The following is a 23477-nucleotide window of genomic DNA, read 5'->3' on the forward strand; positions in this document are numbered from 1 at the left end:
TACCCTTCAAAGGAGCCAGAAGGTTTTATGGACAGGGCACTGGGGAGTGCTTGGAATTGGCAATGAGGTACAAGGAAGACACCTTACCCCAAATATGAATCAGACAACAGGTTTTAGTTGCAGCAAGAAAGTGAAGAGCATATTGTTAGAAGACACCAGGTAGGCTCGGCGCCTGTGGCTCAAGCGGCTAAGGCACCAGCCACATACACCTAAGGTGGCGGGTTCGAATCCCCAGCCTGGGCCCGCCAAACAACAATGTTGGCTCCAACCAAAAAATGGCCAGGCGTTGTGGCGGGCGCCTGTGGTCCCAGCTACTTGGGAGGCTGAGGCAGGAGACTCGCTTGAGCCCAGGAGTTGGAGGTTGCTGTGAGCTGTGATGCCATGGCACTTTACCCAGGGGGACAGCTTGAGGCCCTGTCTCAAAAAAAAAAAAAAAAAAAAAGAAGATACCAGGTAGTAATATTCTATCAGCAAAAATGGCCTGCATCAGCTACTGTGTCTAAATATGTAGAAATTTCCATTTTCATGATTATGAGGAAATAAGACAATACATTTTCCAGGGGTGTGTTAGTTTCTTAGGCTTCTACGCACATACAACAAAGCCCACAAAATGGGCAGCTTAAAACAATGGGAATACATTGTCTCATAGTTCTGGAAGCATAAGTCTGAAATCAAGCAGAGCTCTGCTTCTTCTGAAATCTGTGGGGAAGAGTCCTTCCTCATCTCCTCCAGGTTATGACATTTGCCAACAATCCTTGGTGTTCCCTGGCTTGTCCATAGTGCAGTGACACACATCACTCTAATCTTTTCCTTCACTGTGGTATGGAGTTCTTCCTGTGTGTCTCTGTCTAATCTTCTTATAATGATACCAGTCAGATTAGATTAAGGGTTCATTCTCCTCCAATATGTTCTCCTCTCACTAATTACATTTGCAATGACTCTATTTTCTGATGTAGGTTAGGTCTTCAACATATCCTGGGTATAGTGGCAGGTGCCTGTAGTCCTAGCTACTTGGCCAGTTGAGACAAGAGGATCACCTGAGCCCAAGAGTTTGAAGTTGCCGTGAACTATGATACCATGGCACTCTACTGAGGGCAAAAATGTGAGACTCTGTCTCAAAAAAAAAAAAAAATACTATAATCTAAACAGACAAAAAGTGCATGCACATTGTGCATGTGAACTACAGTCTGATAACACAAGTGCTTACTGATGTGAGCCATTGAACCTACCAGAACTGCTAGGTTGGCTAAGAAGGAAAGCATTAGATTTTAAAATTGAGGGTCTTGGCACCTTTTTTGTTATTCTTATAAATCAATTATTTTAAAATGTTGAACTAACTAAAGGTTAAAAGCCTATGACTCTGAGAATGAGAGAAAGCTTGTAATAAAGTGATGCCATAATTTTTATCGACTAAGAAAAATTATTGTTATGGCATAGAGATGGGAAGGAGAGGAAAAAAGCATTCCTTTGTTTCTTTAATCATCAGAGGAAACAGGGTTCCAGAGATTTCAGCCTCTGAGATACTCAAAGTGTTACCCCAGGTTTCAGGCCCCTAGTAGAAGACTTGACTTCTCTTCTGCTTTTCTTAAAAGAGTTACATGAGTAAGATGTCACTCTCCTGCAACGGAGAGAACACGGGCTCTGCAGCCATTTACTGTGCACTTACGAGATGCTGAACTCTATATTAGTCCCTTGACCCAGTGCAAGCGGGGACCTCAGACTGGCCAGCATACCCCTGAGGACTGCTGCTGGAAAACTGCCCATGTGATCCCAGGGTGTGGAAAAAAACACTGATGTGTGACCCCAGAATCTCACCGTTAGTAAGTAGGTAGGTATACACAACAAGGCTTTTCTTCCAAATTAATGCAAATATTCACTCTAGTTTCAATTTAACTCAGTGCAAATTTTGAATTGGTAAAGTCCAAATTTATGAGGTTTTCTATGCTGAGGAAAGTGAGCTGATCATTTGACTCTTCCTACCCTGTCAGAATGGAGCCAGCATTTTGGAAGGGAGGGTAAGGCTGACTTTTATTACTTAAAGGTAATGTCTTTCATGAAAGATGCAGAATCCAACTGTTTAGTATTTTATCTATCCCTTTCTATTTCCTACACAGCTGGTAAGAAATGAAGTCCCTCACTCTATTACTCTAATTGAATTCCAACTTGGGTAATTATACTATAATTAAATAAATTTTCCCCATAGTTTTAATTCACTGATAAATGGTGCTAGTCAAACAGCTACATTATACTCCCAGAAAACACATCCCCACCACATTTTCGTGATAAGTAGAGTGATTTATATTTGGAAGATGTGTGTATGAAAAAATGCACAGTTCATAAAATATTTTCGGTATCATTCATGATTACATATGCTTTGCTCAGCATGAGATAACATTAATTTCTATTATAATCTTTCATCTAATTCCTCATATGCTTAGTGCCAAAAGAAATAAGACAGTTAATTAGCATTTCTTGTTTTCAGAACAATTTTTGTTTAGTCAGCCAGGGGCTGGTATCTACTTGTGTGTTTTATTTCTAAAACACATTGCTTTATCCCTGGGAGACAGAATGGAGTAGGTATTACTGTTTCCCATCCTACAGATAAAAGTATTGAGGCAGTCTTCCCCCAGAAGAGAAAGGTAGCTACGGTCAGTATCAGCTGCGGAACCTAAACTTCCCTGGGTCTCTTGCTTTCAGAGTTTTTTCTGTCAAACACTATCAAACACTGGGTCACTATCAGTCACCCTAGTTTTACTAACGAGAAACTAAAGAGCAGTACATGGGTGACCTGTATCAGACGTTATTAATTTATAATGTTATAATTAGTGATTTAAGCAGGAGTTCTAGGCCTAATAACGATCCTGATGATGTTCTCAGATCACGACACGAGGCAGCTTCTTTGCACCTGAGTGTTATTACTGGGTACAGCTCAAATACAACAGTTCAAAATGGGGTGCAAAAAATTCAAATTTCAATTTTATTCTAAGGACTCTTTTAAAGGAGAGTAGATAGCTTTTAATAAAGAATAGGAAAGATAACGTCAAAATACTCACAAAAAGCAGCAGTAGCAGGGGTGTTACCACGATGCCCTGAAAGAAATAAAAGAGAGGATGATCATTTAGCAGCCTGGAAATCAGGATATTTTCTTTGTGATTTGAACTCCGAGGCATGGAAATGTTTATCCTTCTCATTTTGGTTTAATAAAACCTGGGAGATAAAGAAGAGGGAGCCCCGAGATTGGCTCTCCCTCCCTTCATGCCTTAATATCTCTATTATGATTATTTCTACCTGGCATCAGTGAAAGGACAACCACCAATCTCCCTTAAACTCATCTTTCCTTTTGTAAACCTAAGTTCCCTTCCACACTGCGCATGTATCACATAGAGAGAAGCTGGTGGCTGGCAAGCTTTCCCACTCCAAGGCTTTCAACTCTAACTTGGATAAAGTGCCCCTTTTTGAGAGAAGACAGGTGGTTTAGTCCCAGTTGGGGTCCTCTCCTGAGCAAAGACCACGTCAGTTGTGATGAATGAGATGTCGTGATTTTGTAACGTGAACTGATCTCCCCTAGGAAATGAGCTGGGATCTCAAAACTCATTTCACTTGATTAGACTCCATGTCTCCATGGTGGAAGGCAAGTCTTTCATCTAATTCAGCCACATAGGACCACCTCAGTCCCTCCGTCTCCCCTAGGCAGAAACGAGCAAAAGATTTGTTTTCTTCGATGACAGGGAACAGTTTGAGGCTGTTGCCAAGGAGGCCAGATACCAGCTTTTGGGTTTCTTGAAGGTAAATCTTTTAAAACTAAGTGTTTGAGTTGGGAGTTGAAGTGACAAGTTTCAGTTTTGGAGCAGCAGATGATGATTTGCCCGTCTTCATCCTTCCTTTATCTCTCAGCACTTTGTTATGATTTATACAAGAAAAAGCACTTTAGATTTTTATTAATGAATTCTACCTGGAACTTTAAAATTTCAGTGAACCTGAGGTGTGTTTGTGTGTATTTCAGGAGACAGAAGAGAGAGAGAAAGAAAACTGCAGGGTTGGTGGGACAAAACTGGGACGCTATACCCAGACAGTACCTAGGATCCAGTTCTGGGACCACTTTATTACCTTTAGAAAAAAGCCCTTTTGGCATTTATATGGAAGTCCTTTTGTCATTCCAGTAACTAAATTGTTTGGGGAGTGGCTCAAGAAGGACTGGCTTACTTTATACGAACAATGCTACTGTAACTTTCTTGGGCATGTATACATGTGAATATTCATACACAGATTTGGTCTGTTATTAAATGATAGACTAAGTGCTTCTTTATTGTGCAGACTTTTACAACTGGCAAAAGTAAATAATATGACATTTAAGAGTGTTTTTAGAATACACTTATTAAAAAACATATTGTGGCTTATCAACTCCACTGGTGTCTATAAGATAGGTTCTCATTCATAGTACATTTAGGGGAGCTAATGAGTTAAATGCTAAAATAATTTTTAACTTAGAAGGGCTACTGTCCTTCAATGAACAAACCATGTTCAGACTTTAGGAGGAGTTCCAAACTTAACAGGGCTACTGGGAAATGAAAATATTTGTCTGTTTCAGTCTATGTGGGACCCATCCAATTTCAAGTCAATTTGTTTAAATATAGATTGAACATTCACTTTTTTTGCTGGGTAATGTGCTCGTAATTGGAGATTCAAGAGCAAATACAATATGATGCCTATACTAAAACAGCTTATAATCCAGCAGGGGACACTGACTGAGGAATAAAGTTCAAAACAGAATAATACCAGGTGCTGCCGCCACCTCTGCTTATATACATTCATTGTGCAGGGGTCTGAGAATTGACAAGCCCCACCTACTGGGACCCACATACAACATCCAGGGGTAAGATGACAGGCCAGCCCATCCATTACCACTATTGCTGGCACCTGTGCATGTGTTCTGGGGGCCTGGTGATTGACCTCCTTGCTTTTTGCCACCAGCATCTGCACACACTATGGTGGGTGGTGGTGGAGGGGGGCTTTGAGGGAGGTCTACAGAACCTGCTGCTGCCACCACCAGCACCCCCGCATACTATGTAGGGTACTAAGAATGCCCCATGTCATCCACTGTTGGCATTTGTGGACATCATCTGAGGGTCTGCAGAATTTAAGAATTCAAACTAGTGATAAGAAAAGAAACACAAATTACATCAAGAAGTCAGGAAAGAAATTAATGATCTGAATGAGCAATTCAATGAAGATATAGACACACTATAAAAAAAGAACCAAACAGAAATCTTAAAACTGAAGAATTCAATGAATAAAATAAACAATATAATCAAGAGCTTCAACTATTGACTAGTTTCAACATTTAGACTAGATGAAGTAAACGTAATTTCTGAACTTGCTGGCAGGCTTTTAAAATATTCCAGTCAGACTAAGAAGAAAAAAAAAAAAGAAAAAACAATAAAAGAGAATGAAAAAAGGTGATATGACACATGGGGTACCATAAAGTGTCTAAATATTCAAGTTCTTGGATTTTCCAAAGAAGAAAAGATAGTCAAAGGCGTAGAAAACCTATTTAATACAACAATTTCTATAAACCTCCCAAGTCTTATAAGATATAAAGACATCAAGATACAGGAAGCTCAACAATTCCCCAGGTAATTTCAATTCTAAAAGGTCTTCTCAAAGGCACATTATAGTCAAAACTATCAAAAGTCTAAGATCCAGAGAGAATTCTAAAAACAGCAAGAGAAAAGCATCAAGTCAGATCCGAGGGAATCTTCCTCAGGCTAACAATAGATTTCTCAGCAGAAACATTACAAATCAGGAGACAACTGGGTGATATATTCAAAGTGCTAAAAGACAAAACAAACAAACAAACAAAAAAACCCTATTAGACAAGAATACCATACTCAGCAAAATTATCCTTCAAAAATGAAGGAGAAATGAAATCTTTCTCAGACAAGCAAAAATGACTGGAATCCATGGACGCTAGATTGACAATAAAAGAAATGCTTAAGGGAGCACTACATCTGGGAAATGAAAGATGATATCTATCACCATGAAAACTCACAAAAACATAAGACCTGCTGGAAGAGCAGTTACACAAATGAGAAAGAGAAAGAAGTCAAATGTTACAATTACTGAAAATCAGCAAAAACTGATAAACTGATTTCTTCAGTGATAAAGAAATAAGAGAGGAAATTAAAAAAAAAAAACACCCAGAGGATATAAAAACAATCAGACAACCAGAAAATAATTAACAAAATGGCAGGAATAAGTCCTCGTCTAGAAATAATAATATTTAATGTAAATAGATTAAATCTCTGACTTAAAGAGTACAGACTGCAGGAATGGTTAAAAGAACATAACTTACCTCTGTGTTGCCCATAAAAGACATCTGTAAAAATACCTACTGAAAGTGAAAGGATGGAATAAGGTAGTCCAAATAAACTAAAATCAAAAGAGAGCAGAAGTAGCTACCTTTATATCAAATAAAATAGATATAATAGATATTTTTAAAATATTTTAAAATAGATATTTTTAAGTGAAAAACTGCAAAAAGACACAAAGAATGTCAGCATATAATTATAAAATATACCAAGGTCATTTTTCACATAATTTAAAAAATCCAAAATTTCATATGGAACTAAAAAAGAACATGAATAGTTAGAGCAATCTTAAGCAAAAAAGAACAAATCTGGAGTTATCTGACTTAAAAATATACTGCAAAGCTATAGAACCAAAACATCATGGTACTGGTATAAAAACAGATATATAGACTAATGGAACAGAACCCAGACACAAATCTACATGTTTACAACCAACTGATTTTGGCAAAGGTGCCAAGAACATACACTGGGAAAAGGATACCTTCTTTAATAAATAAGGCTGAGAAAACTGGATATCCATATGTGGAATAGCGAAACTAGACCCCTATTTCTCCCCATATATGAAAGTCAACTCAAAGAGGGCTAAAGACTTAAATGTAAAACCAAAAACTATAGAACTACTAGAAGAAAATATAGAAGAAATGCTTTATGACAATGATCTAGGCAAAGATTTTATGGATAAGATCTCAAAAGCACAGCAAACTGAGATAATATTTACAAATGGGATGATATTAAACTAAAAAGCTTCTGCACGGCAAAGACAACAGTGTGAAAAGACAACCTACAGAATTGGAGGAAATATTTGCAAACTATTCGTTTGACAAGGGACTAATATCTAGAAGGAACAACTTGACAGAGAAAAACTATATAATCTCATTAAAAAGTGGGCAAAGGATCTGAATAGACATTTCTCAAAAGAAGACATACAAATGGCCAACAGATTTATGAAAAAAGTGCTCAGTATCACTACCCATGAGAGAAAGGCAAATCAAACTACAATGAGATATCATCACACCTCAGTTAGAATGGCTAATATCAAAAAGACAAAAAAATAACCAATGTTGAAGATGAGAAGAAAAGGGAACTTTTCTACATTGTTGGTGGGAATGAAGATTGGTAGAGCCATTTTGGAAAACAGTATGGAGGTTTCTCAAAAAACTAAATAGAGCTGCCACATGGTATGGTGATTCCACTCTTGTGTATTTATCCAAAGGAAAGAAAATCAATATATCAAAAAGATACCTGCACCTCATTTTTACTGTAACATTATTCAAAACAGCCAAGATATGGAGTCAACCTAAATGTCTATGAACAGATGAATGGATAAAGAAAATGTGATATATATACACAATGGAATATTAGTCAGGCATAGAAAAGAACAAAATCCTGTCATTTGCAGCAACATGAATGGAACTGGAAGTCATTATGTTAAGTGAATTAAGCCAGGCACAGAAAAACAAATTCTGTAGGTTCTCACTCATATGTAGGAGCTAAAACCATAGATCTCATGGACATAGAGTAGAATAGTGGTTACCAGAGGCTGGGAAGGGTAAGGAAAGGGAGGTGAAGAGAGGGTGTTTAATGGCTACAAACAAACATACAGTTAGATAGAAGGAATAGGTTCTAGCATTTGATTATAGTTAATAATAATTAATTATATACAGTAGAAGCTCTGTAAGTTGACAACCCAAGGGACTGTAACAAACTGGTCAACATATGGAAGTGGTCAACATGAAGATCTAAGCCTACTGTACTGATATATACATGTGGTACATGTCCAGTTTATGAAAATTTGCTCAGCTTAAGGAGGTGGTCAATGCAGGGAGCTGGTCAACAAGTTTTAATGTATTTCAGAATAGCCAGAAGATAAGAGTTAAAATATTCCCAAGACAAAGAAGTGATAGACATTTGAGGTGATAGATATCTTAAACATCCTGATTTATTATTATATATGAACACTATAAATATGCACAATTATTATGTATCAATAAAAACACAGAGTAACAGAAGATCATATATTCTGATACAAGGAGGGGAAGTGGTGTAAAAGAAGAAATGATTATTCTGTGAGAAGGGACAAAGCTTCTTCTAAACAAAGTTGAAGAACTAATGGAAACTGATCAAGCAGGAAAAGGAAGAGCATTCAGAAAGCTGTAAGAAGTTGAGAAGGTCAGGAAGAAAAGTATGATGTGGAAGAGTCAGAGACCAGATCACCTTTTGTAGGCCAGAAGGGGCTTGGACTTGATTCTGTCAACAACGGCAAAGAAATGAAGAACTTACAGCAAGGGTATGATGATTTGGTAAGTAATTAGTATGTGGAGAAGAGACTTCACTTTAATTATAACCTAACCATTTTTACTTTTGTTATCTATCAATTTACCTAAATTCAGGTAAAAGAAAATAGAAACTTATTTTAATGAATATTAACAACACTAATAGCCCTTCCAAGAAACAAGATTGAGCATTGTCACCACTTTGGGATATTTGTCCTAAAATACTCCTGGAGGAGTCAAGGCCATGCTAGAATCATAAAGTGCATGGAGACCCATTTCATTTTCCTTTGCAATGAATAGTAATAGCATTGGTAATAATACCAGTACCACTGATGGTATTAATACTTTAGCCCGTTCACGTACATCTGAAAATGTGATGCTTCCCTGGAAGCACCACGACAACTCTGTGAAGAGGTACTATTATTATCCCCATCTATTGGGTATGCAAGCTGAGCCTCAGAGAGACTGACTGAAGTACGGAGAGGCAATGCCAGGAATTCAATCTCTTCTTGACTCCAGAACCTGTTATGTTACATATGAGCCCCCTTTTATAGGTGAGAAATAGCCAAGTAACCAAACCCAAAGTCACACAGCAAATAAATGGCATAGCATGGACTCGAGTCTGCTTCATCCAATTCTAAATCCAGAATGGACTCCACCATAGTGGGGAGCAGATTTCCAGAACCAATATAGTCTTCTACAGAGTTATTTTTATGAAATATACATAGTGATTATTTGCTGTAAGATCTCTGCTTCAAGTTTCAACTGATTTCTTAGAGCTGATCTCATTCTAGAAGGCAGAGTACTGTTACCTATAGGTTTTCCTGCCTGAATGAATAGTCACTAGCACATAATTGTGTCTTTCCAGCTCTTCCTTGGACTTACAGTATTCATTCCTAAGATAGTAAAAGTTTCCTGGTGAATAGGAAGTATTTTCCAATCCTGGATTGGTTCAGTATTCCTCCTTATTTTCTCAGGAAGAGTTGTTCAAGTTTATTAACTAAGATAGTTTATTATGTAATGGCGAAACCTACTTTTCATCAGTTATATTAGGAAATGAGTCAGTTATGATACACTCACTTTGACAAGAGCACCATAATTAAGTTTTGGTGAAGTCATTATAAGTATTATTAAAATAATAATAGCTAACAGTTATTAAAATAATAATTACATGTGTTATTTTATATAATCCTCATAACAACTCTATGAAGTAGGTACTATTATTATCCCCCTCTATTGGGTAAGGAAGCTGAGCCTCAGAGAGACTGAGTGAAGTAGGGAGAGGCAGTGCCAGGAATTCAATCTCTTCTTGACTCCAGAACCTGTGCTCTTGTATGGTGTAAATAACATCTTTGCAATCTTAACCTATTTTCTCAGGGCTATATTTTAAGAGTATATCTGAGAGGAGATCTGGGCTCAGTGTGTCTTTTTGATAAAATGAAACACATTGGGAAGTAAGCCCTCATGTCACATGGCTGATACATTTTTTTAAAGTCAACTTTTTGCAAGTATCAATGGTAAAAATGTTGAACTAAAAATTTAAAGTATGTCAGCAACAATCATGGAATGCTGAGAAGTCAAATAAAGATGTTATTTTCCTTAGGGTATAATTCTTTCTCCTTTCTCTTTTGTAAGTAAATTCTATACAACTGGATAAAACCAAACTGGTGGTGTATGAGCACTTGGAGCAAATGATGTTATTCTCTCATTGCAGATTCAAGGTCAAGACATAGTTGTAGCCATTCCTGCAACTGGGAAGGTGAGTAAAGCTTCCTAAAGAAGTCAAGTTACAAAGTGACTGGCTTTCATTGTCTCCTGAAAAACCTTTCAGAAAATCCATTTACACCTTGAATGTGAGTGACTGTGTGAATATATTTCAAAGACTTTAGTGGAAAAGGAAAAAAAGTGTCAAATCTGAGACAATGATATTTAGTTGCACCAAAATACAAATAAATAAAAAAAATTCCAAATAAGAACAAAAACAACAACAAAACTGTGTGTTCCTCTCAGCAATAGGACTTAGAAAAAACGCAAAACTGAAATAAACTTAATTTTTATTTTTCTTTAAATTAGAGATTAATATGGGATACATGCAATTAGGTTACAGAGTTTGCTTTTGCAGGGTTAAAGTCTGACTCGAAGGTGTGTCCTTTACCTGGGCAGCGTGCAATATACCTGTGTAGTGCAGCTATTGGGTGGGAATTTACTCATCCCCTTCTCTCCTTTTCTCCTACTTGAGTTTCATTGAATTGTTTTCTCTCTTGTGAGCTTCTAAGAGAGAATATGTGGTTTCCTTTTCAATTCCTTAGATACTTGCCTAAAAGAATGATCTCCAATTTCTTCTAGGTTGTTATAAAAGATACAAAATCTTCATCCTTTTAATGGCTAAATAATATTCCACAATGTACATATACCACAATTTATTAATCCATTCATGTACTGAAAGGCACTTGGGTTATTTCCACATCTTCGCAATTGTCCTGCTATAAACATTTAAGTGCAAATGTCTTATTTTTTTTCTTTTAGGTAAATACCTAGCAGCGAGATCATAGGATCAAATGGTAGGTCTACTTTGAGTTCTTTGAGGAATCTCCATATTACTTTCTATAGAGGTTATGCAGTTTGCAGTCCCACCAACAATGGATGAGTGTTCCTTTCTCTCCACATCCTCACCAGCATCTGTTGCTTTGGGACCTTACGATGTGGCCACTCTCACTGGGGTTAAGTGATATCTCAGTGTTACTGATGTGCATTTCTCTGATGATTGGTTGAGCATTTCTTCATGTGTTTGTTCACCATTGGTCAATTATAATAAGAAAGATTTATATTTATGCCAATACCAAAGCCAGAAAGAGCATGACAAAAAAAGAAAACCACAGACCAATATCATTAATGAACATAAATACTCAATAAAATTCTAGCAAACAAAATTCAGTTGCACATCAAAAAAATAATTCATTACCCCAGGTTGGCATCATCTTAGGGATGCAAGGTTGGTTCAACATACATAAATCTTTAAACATAACTCACCACATAAACAAGTAAAAATAAAAATCCCTATGATCCCCTCAATAGAGGGAGAAAAAACATTTGACAAAATTTAACAACGCTTTTTGGTAAGAACACTTTAGAAAATTGGCATAGATGGGATGGGATATTCCTTAAAGTGATAGAAGTCAACTATGACACACAGTCAATATCATTTTGAATGAAGAAAAAACTGAAACCACCCCCATTTAGAACAGGAACCAGACAAGGATGTCCACTATCTCCACTATATTTAGCACAGTGCTGGAAGTCCTACCCAAAGCAATCAGACAAGAGAAGGAAACCAAGGGTATCCAAATGGGGTCAGAGGAGGTCAAACAATCGCTCTTTACTGATGATATACTCTTATACCTAGAAAATCCCAAGACCTCAACCAAGAGACTCCTGGAATTGATAAAGAAATACAGCAATGTCTCAGGATATAAAATCAATGTGCATAAGTAAGTGGCCTTCTTTTATGCCAACAATAGTCAAACTAAAAATTAAATCAAGGACAAAATTCCTTTCACAGTAGCATCAAAGGAAATGAAATACCTTGGAATATATTTAACAAAAGATGTGAAGAATCTCTACAAAAAGAACTATGAAACACTGAGAAGTGAAATTATAGAGGATGTCTAACAGATGGAAGAACATGCCATGCTCATGGCTTGGAAGAATCAACATTGTTAAAATTGTCTATATCACCCAAAGTGATCTATATATTGAATGCAATCCCCATTAAAATACCAACATCATATTTTGTGAATGTTGGGGAAAAAAATAGTTCTATGCTTTATGTGGAATCAAGAAAAAAAAAAAAAAACCAAATAGCCAATGCAATTCCATAAAATAAGAACAAATCTGGAGGCATCACTTTACCAGACTTCAGGCTATACTGTGATATTTTTTAATAGAAAATGTTACCAAAAAGTTTTGCTGCAACAACTACAGTAATCACACAGATACCAAACTGACCTCTCATGCTTCTGTCTCCAGGATATTGCATCAACTCAGTTTTCACAGAATGACAGAGTATCAGTTTTGCAAGGAATCAGAGAGAGACCCCGGTCTGGTCCTCATCTGAAGCATGAACACCTCTCTCTGTCTCCCTCACATCCTCACTAGTGATGTGAACTGTGACTGCTGCACCTGTGCCAAGGACCATTCTAGAGAGAAAACATCCTTGCACTTAAAGCAAACAATGGCCCGGCTGAAGGTTTCTCATAAGGAGGAAGCTCTCTGTTGTAATGATCTCAAACCACTGCTATGCCCTTCTTCCTCTGAAAGCAAGTCTGGCCCTCTTCCCTGGTGATGGCCTCTTAACTGATCATTTCAAATGGTGTTAAAATCTTTGACCTCTTCAGCTGTTTCTTCAGGGTTGTATTTTAAGAGTGATTAGCATTTTGACCCCCATTCTAAATCTCCACGATAAAAGTCCTCAGGCCCTCCATGCGTCCTCTTAGAGTCTGTTTCTTCTCTTAGACACACACTCACCCAGATGAACTTAAGGCTTCACAGTACTCACTTACTAAAAATTGAGCAAAACTTGGAAATGATGCAAAAAGTGGACTGCATGTCCTTTCAATATCATTCTAGAGTCCTAATAGGCCAACTAAAGTTCATTTAATCACCAAAAGGGATATATGTTTGTTTGACTTCTGTTTACTATTAGTTAGATTCCAGACTATAAAATGTTATGTTTATCTGAACAGGTTTTTCTTTTTTTTTGAGACGAAGCCTCAAGCTATCCCCCTGGGTAGAGTGCCATGGCATCATAGCTCACAGCAACCTCCAACTCCTAGGCTCAAGCGAGTCTCCTGCCTCTGCCTCCCAAGTAGCTGGGACTACAGGCGCCCGCCACAACGCCCGGCCATTTTTTTGGTTGCAGCCATCATTGTTGTTTGGCGGGCCCGGGCTGGGGATTCGAACCTGCCACCTTAGGTGTACGTGGCTGGCGCCTTAGCCGATTGAGCCACAGGCACCGAGCCTATTTTTTTTTCTTTTCCCCCAGCAGAAATGGAAATGATTTCTGGTTGTATAAAAAAATAACCACATGATTATGGTTTTATTGTCCTGTGGACATTAACCAGTTTTGTTTCTAATTTAGCATACTTTTATTTCAGTATGCCTTCCTGATAGTCTGTATAAACCCCACTTCTATACTATTCTTGGAATCAACTTTACCATTCAGCTGGTTTCCTCATTCTTTAGTTAAATAAATGTTTGATGTGTTCATTCTATATATGCAAGAAAGTCATGTTTTTCATTTTTTGAAAATTATACTTTGACAATTCTTTTCCTCTGAATCTTGTATTAACGGAAAGATCCCTTTAAAAAAATATTAGTGCCACCCTAAACCCTCAGTCTGTCTTTACCCTTTTTCTGGTGGTTGGTTTACAACGAGAGCTTGAAATATTAGAGAACAGTTTATTCTTCAAGAATGAAATGATGTCAGACCAATGCGTGAATGAAACTCATCAGCAAATTCTGAGTAATAACTTATAAAGGGCTAGAAGGGGGAATTTTGTATACATCTAAATTTAAACACAATGGTCATGATATATGATCTCTAAATTTTATCCAACTATATATTTTGACATCATGATGTATACTATGATATAAGCATGATGTCAAAATATATAGCTGGATAATCTTTAAAAAGAAAGAAAGAGGCATTAGCAGTCTAGGAAGGGTAGCTGGGAAAACTGGTGGTTGACTAGTGAGTCGGGGCCCCTTTCTCCTCCACTTTTCTCTTTACAATTGGCCCTTCACAGGCTGAGCACCTTAACATGCCCAGATTAAACATCCAGCAACATGTTCATAGCTCTGCCAAGGGTTCCCGCAGCCGGCATGAGCATGCTGGCTTGTTTATCAGGCACACTGCTCTACAGTGAAGACACCCACATCAGACTATTTGAGGTGGATAATACTAGCCCCTGAAGACCTCCAGTTAATGCTCTCTAGTTTGAGACCATGCTTGCTGGGAAAACTTTATGAGAATTGGCTCTGCGCCTATAGCTCAACCGGCTAAGGCGCCAGCCACGTACACCTAAGGTGGTGGGTTCGAATCCCCAGCCCGGACCCGCCAAACAACAATGACGGCTGCAACCAAAAAATAGCCGGGCGTTGTGGCAGGCGCCTGTGGTCCCAGCTACTTGGGAGGCGGAGGCAGGAGACTCGCTTGAGCCCAGGAGTTGGAGGTTGCTGAGAGCAGTGAAGCCACAGCGCTCTACCCAGGGGTACAGCTTGAGGCTCTGTCTCAAAAAAAAAAAAAAAAAAAAAAAACTTTATGAGAACTGAAATAATAGGAATTAACCCAGCAAAGGAGTCACAAAAGGAGTCACAGAGCAGAAGAAAGGGAAAGAGAGAAAACATAGGCCAGGAGAAGAGAAGAAAGGCCTGGAGGCAAGAAGAACTTACAGAAAATGAAAGAGAAGGGTGTAAAGGGTGCAGTTGTGCAAGATGAAGCTAAACGCCAGATGAAGCAGAAAAGCCTCGTAATCTATGGAAAGGGGTTTGGGCTTCATGTGAAAGCAAGGGGAAGCCACTGGCAGAGTTTATGTAGCCGTGGGTGTGGGAGAGGGGCCTGATGCAACGGCATGATGCTATCTGTGATTAGGTGAAAATCATTCTGGGTGTAAAACAGATGAGTGGGAGGCAAATTTATTAGGAGGTTGTTCAATAGTCTAGGCAAGAGCTGATTTGGGGTAAGGAGATGGAATCTTAGTGATCAAGACAGGCATAACAGATTCAAAAGGATTTGAAACATAGATGGTACACTGTCCAATTCAGTGTGGGGGGAGTGTAGCAAAATGAAAGGAAGGAGGGTTTCTTAGCTTTCCCAACTGATTCATAGAGCCAATTACTGAGTCAGGGCAGAAGTGAGGATGAACAGATTTATTTTTCTTGGGGAAAACTAGGATTTTGAGATGGCTGTAATCAAAGATGCTATAAGTAGTGGGATACATGGGGCTGAATCTCAGAGTCTGGACAGTCAATATACATGAGTAAATCCTAAGCATATAGTTTGGTGGTTTATTGCTAAATATAGGAAGTTAAAGAGCGCAGATTGACGCTCATAGAAGAAAACAATTTCAATGGAGTGACTAATGTGAACGTTAAATTGCAGTTGTCTGAGGGCTGAGAAGCTCAGAGGGAAATGAGAAACAGTTTAGACCAGGTATCCTCAAACTATGGCCCGGGGGCCACATATAACCCGCCTAAGACATTTATCCAGCCTGCCGGGTGTTTTTGCCACCGCTGCCTGTCCTGCTTAGCAGCCAACTCATCCCAGGGCTGTGCAGTCCCCAGTGGTCTGAGGGACAGTGAACTGGCTCCTTGTTTAAAAAGTTTGAGGACCCTTGGTTTAGACAATACCTTTTTTTAAGCTTTTTAAAAAATTTCAGAATATTATGGTACACACAGGTTTTATTTATGAAGTTTATTTTTGTACAGATGGAGTCAAAGTTGTAAGTGTTCCCTTCACCTAAATACTATGCACTCTTCTCAGTAGGTGTGAATTTACCCACCCCGCCTCACAATTCCCATCAATTTGGTTTTCACTGACATTCATTGCCATATATGCAACTTAAGTAATAATCAAGCAATTCCAACTTGATATGGAGTGCATGTGTTTGTTTCCCAATTCTTGTGATGTTTCACTTAAAAGTATGTTTTCCAGTTCCATCCACGTAGTCACAAAAGAAACCAGATCACCATTTTTTATGGCTGAGTAGTATTCCACAGTCTGTATGTACCACATTTTATTAATCCATTCCTGTACTGGCGGGCACTTGGGTTGTTTCCGCATCTTTGTGATTGTGAATTGTGCTGCTGTAAACATTTAAGTGCAAGCACCCTTTTTAAAAAAGGAGCTTTTTCCCTTTAGGTGTATACCCCGCAGTGGGATTGCTGGATCAAATGGTAGGTCTACTTTAAGTTCTTTGAGGTATCTCCATGCAACTTTCCGGAGAGGTTGCACTAGTTTGCAGTCCCACCAACAGCATATTTGCGTTCCTATCTCTCCGCATCCATGCCAGCATCTGTTGTTTGGGGACTTTTTAATGCAAGCCATTCTCCCTGGAGTTAGGTGATATCTCATTGTGGTTTTGATTTGCCTTTCCCTAATGATTAGGGACTTTGAGCATTTTTTCCTTGAGTTTGTTGGACAATACTTTTAAGAAGTTAGCTGTAGGAGGGTGGGAGAAGGTACGAATGAAAAACGCCATCTGGGATACAGTATACACTATTCAGATGATGTGTACAAAAGCTCAGACTTCATAACTATACTAGATACACACATGACGTCTAGCAATTAAGTTCACCAACTCATCCTAGAAAAAGTGCTACATTGCTGAATATCACTCTGGTCACTCGATAGCTAAGGGGAGTACTTCTAAGGGGACTGTGATGATATTCAGCAATGAGGTATGTACTAGTCTGGAGGCCATTCCAGAAAGTTCCAAAATAGCTTTGAAGGGGAGACCAGGTGCTGGTGTAGGTGCACAGTTTCCCAAGGAGAATACCTTGAAGGTGATGTAGTGATGGTCAGCAATGAGGTCTGTGGCATTTTTTCTAAGATGAGTTCTTAAACTTAGTTGTCCGACCTGTACAACAGAATTCAACTTGTACCCCCTAAATTCTATTAAAATAATTTAAAAAATCTAGCTGTAAAGAGGAGGCAAGAAATACAGCAATAGTTTCAGCAGAATGGAGGTGAGATAAAGGAAGTTTGTTGTTTCATTGTTTTGTTGTTTGCTTCATTTGGGAAAGAAGAACGTTGAGGATTCTCAACTTTCATAGAAAAGAGACAAAAGGGTATCAGAGGACTGTAGGTTGAGTGAGGAGAAGAAATGACACCTATTGTACCTAAAAGGCATCAGCGAAGGAGTTCTAGCACACAGCTAGAGGGTTTCACTACAGAGAGGACATGGGTCAAATACTTCATTATAAAAGAAAAGGACAGAGTAGGTACAGATGAAGACAGGCTGGTATGCTTCTTGTTGGAAAGTGAAAAGAATTTTCACTTAAGAGCTTCTCTTTTCTCTATTAAGTGGAACATTAAGAATTTTACTAAAGTGAGGGGAAGCTGGGTGCGGAGGAAGAAGAAAGTCAGTGACTGAAAACCTGTGTGAAGTTATGACTATAGAGAGAGAGTGTCTAAAACTGTGATGGGTCTGAGATTGCCATACTTTGAAGATAACGAGTTGGCCTGCTACATTTTGAAGTATGCTGGCAGAAGACCCAAAACTCTGGGTCAGAGCCAAAGGATTTTTATCATTCATAGCACAGCAAGCAGCCTAAGCATGATACTGGCATCAGTTCTCCTTGCCCCCAAGTCAAGCAGGGTGATGCAGATGGGCTGAGATGGATGCCTGCACAGACAGTGCAGTGCGTTACAGGAAAGGAATCCTGAGTTTAGGGAACCGGAATCTTTTATAATGGGCAGAAAGCAAACCTGCCCTTGGTTGCAGAGTTGAGAACAAAAGCAAGTCAATCCGCTGTCCCTAACATGTAGAAAGCTATGAGACACATGAGGAATTATTTTTCAACAGAGGAACTGTCTAGCAGACCAACCTAGTTAATAGTCATCTAAACACTCGAGTTATCAACTTGTTATTCTATTCAAATATCATCACTAAGCTAATATCCTCATACAGGGAAATGATAATCAGATAATCATTTTGAAATGGCCAGGAAATACTTCCTTCCAAAACAACATTGATCCTCTAATGCTTCATGGATACTACACGTAGCATTCAATTAAGTAAGATTCTAACCAACGGAACTGACTTCCAATTCATAGTTTACTCTCTTTTTTTAAAACAGGTGATCTGCTCATGTCTTTAAGAAATCTAGATCCTCACTAGATTGAAATGTGGCCTGAGAACAAGCAACACTGGTGTCAGTCACCTGGAAGCTTTGTCAGACACTGCCACATCTTCAACTCCACCCCACAAGTACTATACCATAATCGGCATTGTTAGCAAGATCCCCAGGTAATTCGTAGGCATTCAAAAAGAAAGAATGAATTTAGACTCTAGAGCAGAGACTGGCAAACCTTTTCTCTGTTTGGCCAAACAGTAATTATTTTCGGCTTTGTAATCCATACTGCTGTAATTACTCAAATCGGCTGTTGTACCTGGAAAGCAGCCACAGACCCCAGGTAAACAAATAGGCATGGTAAGATGTGCCCCAGCAGTGCCAGAGTTTGCAGGATTAGCAATGTATTTCAGAAAGAAAAAACTGTAACAAACTTCTGTTGTTTTTAGCAACTTGGCTTTTAGTGAACCTGCGTGGCTTTGAAACAGCACAGCACGTTCCTTTGCAACGCCTTAGAAACCGCTATTTCATTACCCATTCTTTAATTTTTCTCTAGACTAATACCAAATTACTAGCTAATAGTGTATAAAATCCGCTTTCTTCCTCCTTTTTATTGAAATTTGCAGTGACGTTTGTGCATCCCCAGCTGTTGATTCTGGTTTTGGGTTTTTTTTTTTTAAGGTTTTGTCAAAGATAATGATTCAGCAATCTCAGATGTTAGTTTTCTCAGGACCCTACAAAGTAATCTGTCTGGGCCAACAGACAGATTGTATTGGATCTATTTTCCTTTTGCTGATATTTCCATTTCCATTTCTAATCTGAAGATGGTTCTCCTTGCCAAAGGTTATAGAAGCAAAGCAAGGGGGACCGCTGGGGAGGGCGCGATTAAAGATGCTGAACGGCAGGCAGAATGCATGGAGTCTGGGGTGCTAATGTCTGGAGCTGTGCAAAAGATGATGAATAAACACAAGAACACAAAGGAGGCGTTTATGTACATTGCTAATTAGAACGAACATAGTCATAAACGCTGAAGATAAAAAACTAGCATTCAAACTCATGATTTCTCTTTTTACTTATTAACTGAAAAAGTGAATCTTTTTCTCACGCAGTGTGAACTCATACACCTGCATTAAAACTATTAGCTAATAACTTGCTTTTCCTATACAGATTAAGAGTGAAATAAACAATATGAAATTTAGCTAAAGCCCAAAGTAAGATGGATGTGAGAACTTTCTGTTATGTTTTAAGAAAATTTCACATAAATGTCTTCTAAGTTTATACTTCCAACATGCAATAAATAATTTTCCAAAGCAATTTCTTAAAAATGCTTATCTATAGAGTATCTATCAGACAGACAAGGCAACAAAAAGAATTAAATCAAATTTATTGCTTGAAGGTTAGAGTATAAAGACATAAGTTTTCATAATTAAGGCAAGAACTTCCAGGGGTCGTTTTGGCCTGCAGCTTGAGGTATTGTAATTTTAATTTCCTGAGAATACATGGGGCGGCCAATTATTGGTAGCACAGCAAACATTACATGTCTACACAAGAAGCAGAGCTCTCTTAAAAAGTCAAGCAGACGGCTCCACCTTGCCCAATGGTCAGGCAGAATGGTATTTCCTGCTTTAGTATCACTGCTTCAGTCGATACCAAACACCACCATCATAACAATAGGCAACATTTATTGAAGTATACTATAGACCAGGAACTGTGCTAACTGTAAAAGTGCTTTACAAACATTATCTAATTTAAAATTCCAATAAGTGGGCTCGGCACTCATAGTACAGTGGTTATGGCGTCAGCCACATGCACCAAGGCTGGTGGGTTTGAACCCAGCCCAGGTCAGCTAAACAACAATGACAACTGCAACAATAACAACAACAAAAAATATCTGGGCATTATGGCAGGTGCCTATAGTCCCAGCTACTAGGAAGGCTGAGGCAAAAGAATCGCTTAAGCCCAAGAATTTGAGGTTGCTGTGAACTGTGACATCACAGCACTCTACAGAGGGTAACAAAGTAACACTCTGTCTCAAAAAAAATAATAAATAAAATAAAATTCCAATAAGTGAATTGAGTCTCCTAATTTTATAGGTAGAAAAAAGAAATTTACAGGGACTACAGCTAAGCTATAGGAAGTATCAGAAGATAGAACTCAGCAAAAGGAATAAAAAAAGTTAAAGAGGCTAGGAGATGGTCTAAAGAGAAGAAAAGTTATTAAAAAGAAAAAAGATACATGCTCGGTGCCTATAGCTTAACCGGCTAAGGCGCCAGCCGCATACACCTAAGGTGGCGGGTTCGAATTCCCAGCCCGGACCCACCAAACAACAATGACGGCTGCAACCAAAAAATAGCTGGGTGTTGTGGCGGGCGGCTATGGTCCCAGCTACTTGGGAGGCGGAGGCAGGAGACTCGCTTGAGCCCAGGAGTTGGAGGTTGCTGTGAGCTGTAATGCCACGGCACTCTGCCCAGGGGGACAGCTTGAGCCTTTGTCTCAAAAAAAAAAAAAAAAAAAAAGATACACTATACATTAAAGATACATTAAAAATGTATCTTAATTTAACGTAAAGATACATTAAAAAGGAAGAAGTAGACAACTAGAAGAGAAGATAGTCAGGAAATCATTACAAAATATACAACATAAAAATAGGGTCAAAGATTGCAGATACAACCTGCCAATGGTATAGGAATATGTGCCAAGTAACTCTCTTGGGTCCCTAGAGTAACAGTAGATATTTATTCTCAGCGGCTTAAGATTAATGTGTAATATGTTCATTGATGTCTATAACACATTAGGCGCACTCAATAATTTTTTTGCTGAATGAAAGAACCCTCTACACAACACACATACACCCTATTCACACTCACAACACACACACCCTATTCACCCATATACACCATACACACTACCCATGTACCTACATACAACACACACACTATGCACAATGAATACACTCTATACATAAATGAACGAACGAATGAATGAATGTGTGTCCACAAATTCTCTCAGGGAGAAGTATATCCATTTCATGAGAAACAACACACTTTCTGAGATGCTTTAAACCCTCCTATTTAATAATGAGACTAGCTGACATTTATTAAATGTCTTCTGTGTCAGAAACTGTTCTATGCTCCTTGTATGTCCTCAACAAACTATTATAACTCCTTACTTCAAAGAGGAGAAAACTGAGGAGACATTAGTGCATAACACAAAAATGTCACAAAATTTCCAAGTAATTAAGTGACAGAATGGGGAAAAAAGCCACACAGTGTGTCTCCAGAATCGTGGTCACTACCCTTTCTTTATATACTGTCTATGAGTTCTTTGAGAATACAGAGAAATCAAAGAATTCTAACTAAAAGACAAATTGGGGATAATCTGGTAGCTCATTTTACAAATTGCAAAGTTGAGACTCAGGGAAGTGGTGTCTCTCACTCACAGGTCAGAGTTAGGGGAAACATAGATAATTAGCACCTAAGTGTCTCAAATTCCCTGCCTAATTCCTTATTTCTGATACCCCTTATTTCTGGCCTTCTACAAACCAGTTGAGTAAAGCAAAGCTCACATATTGAAGATCTGAAAGCTATATTATTTATCACACATATAAGGCAAAGAAGACATAAATAATAAAATTAAAACAGATTAGAGAAAGAGTTTGAAAAAAATAAACTCTCAAAACAGGTACCCCCATGACCACCATAAAGTCCGTGCATTGCCAACAAGGCTATGGGATAATATTTCTGCAAAAGTCTGCAAAAGCAAGGCAGAGATGTGGAAGATAGGACAGAGGGATACTACGAAGGTCAATGAGGACAGAAAAATAAAATAATGAGAAGCAATTTGTGGGAGATTTGGAAAGGGGGCCTTTAATTCAGGCCTCTGGATATTAAACTTCTAGAATTATTAAAAATGGATTTTCTTTTTAAAAAGGAATCCAAAGTAATAGTTTAATCAAAACTAATGTTCAGACTTATAACGACATTTTAACCTAAACAAACAAAAACCCAGACCACATCTATACATGTGAAATGGATGGGCTTGGCACCGCTCATCTGTTCCTTTTAGATGTGTCTAAATGACAGCACACAGTGCTGTTAGATCTCGCTGTGATGATCAATACTGAGTATTGATGGACAAAATGAATGGAGACAGCTGCATTCCACTTGCCTTGTCTCATATATCAATGGTCTAATTTACTGGTTTTTTTTTTTTTATCATATTCCTTAGACAGAGTCATTCCTACAGCTTAGAAAAATGCCTTGAACTTTTTGACTCAGAGAGGCTTCAGCCAGAAGGAGGTAGATTAACCAATGGTTCTAAGAAAGATGTGCACCTCATAGCAGCGTTGCTGGTTCACGAATCTTGCCCTGCCACCCCCAAGGCCCAGAGGCTGTAGGATTCGGGTTTTAGGTTGACTTTGGGGAGTCTCTTCTTTCCCTACCTATCCCTCACCATCAATGCCAATTTTGAGCAATTTTCTCCTTAAGGAGAAACCTGTTTATTTTTATTAAATAATCAGTGAGCAGGAGAAGAAAAACATAGACTATCCAATTGGGATGGGAACCACGTAGAGATCCTGGACTCTAAACTCTATAGGGCTGTGCTACCCAAAGCCTGGCAGAGCTCTCGGAGGCAGAAGCAGAAGCAACGATAGCACAAAAAAGAATACTGTCTTATCAGTTTGTAAGGACTAATCAGGGGACCTAGCCATTTTACGATAATGCAATTTTTTTTGGTATAAAAAGTTCAACAATTAATAGAACAAACGAATAATCAACATTCATCCAATCAAGCAGGAAGATGCAGAGGCACTGGCTTAAAAACAAAAACAAAAACAGAATGCTTAGATTTGTACCCCCAAAATTCCTGTGGTGAATTGTTAAAAACAGTACTGTCTCATTTTTGGTTGTATAATTATATACAGCTAATTCCCCCTAATATTTCAATGAAGAATCACGCTGATACAACCACTTCAAGACTTTAA

At 38.4% G+C, this 23477-nt stretch overlaps 1 protein-coding gene across 2 annotated transcripts in view; it reads right to left on the minus strand.

Moving 5' to 3' along the window:
- Window positions 1-23477, minus strand: part of SLC10A7 (solute carrier family 10 member 7) — a 298910-nt gene that overhangs the window by 65451 nt on the left and 209982 nt on the right. For both annotated transcript variants that reach the window (XM_023513454.1, XM_003790202.3), the window contains exon 6: window positions 3054-3089. In XM_023513454.1, the coding sequence (XP_023369222.1) occupies window positions 3054-3089 (36 nt within the window). The remainder of the gene's footprint in view (window positions 1-3053; window positions 3090-23477) is intronic.

This window comes from Otolemur garnettii, unplaced genomic scaffold, assembly GCF_000181295.1.
Source record: "Otolemur garnettii isolate 467f Iridium unplaced genomic scaffold, OtoGar3 scaffold00041, whole genome shotgun sequence".
Taxonomy (NCBI): domain Eukaryota; kingdom Metazoa; phylum Chordata; class Mammalia; order Primates; family Galagidae; genus Otolemur; species Otolemur garnettii.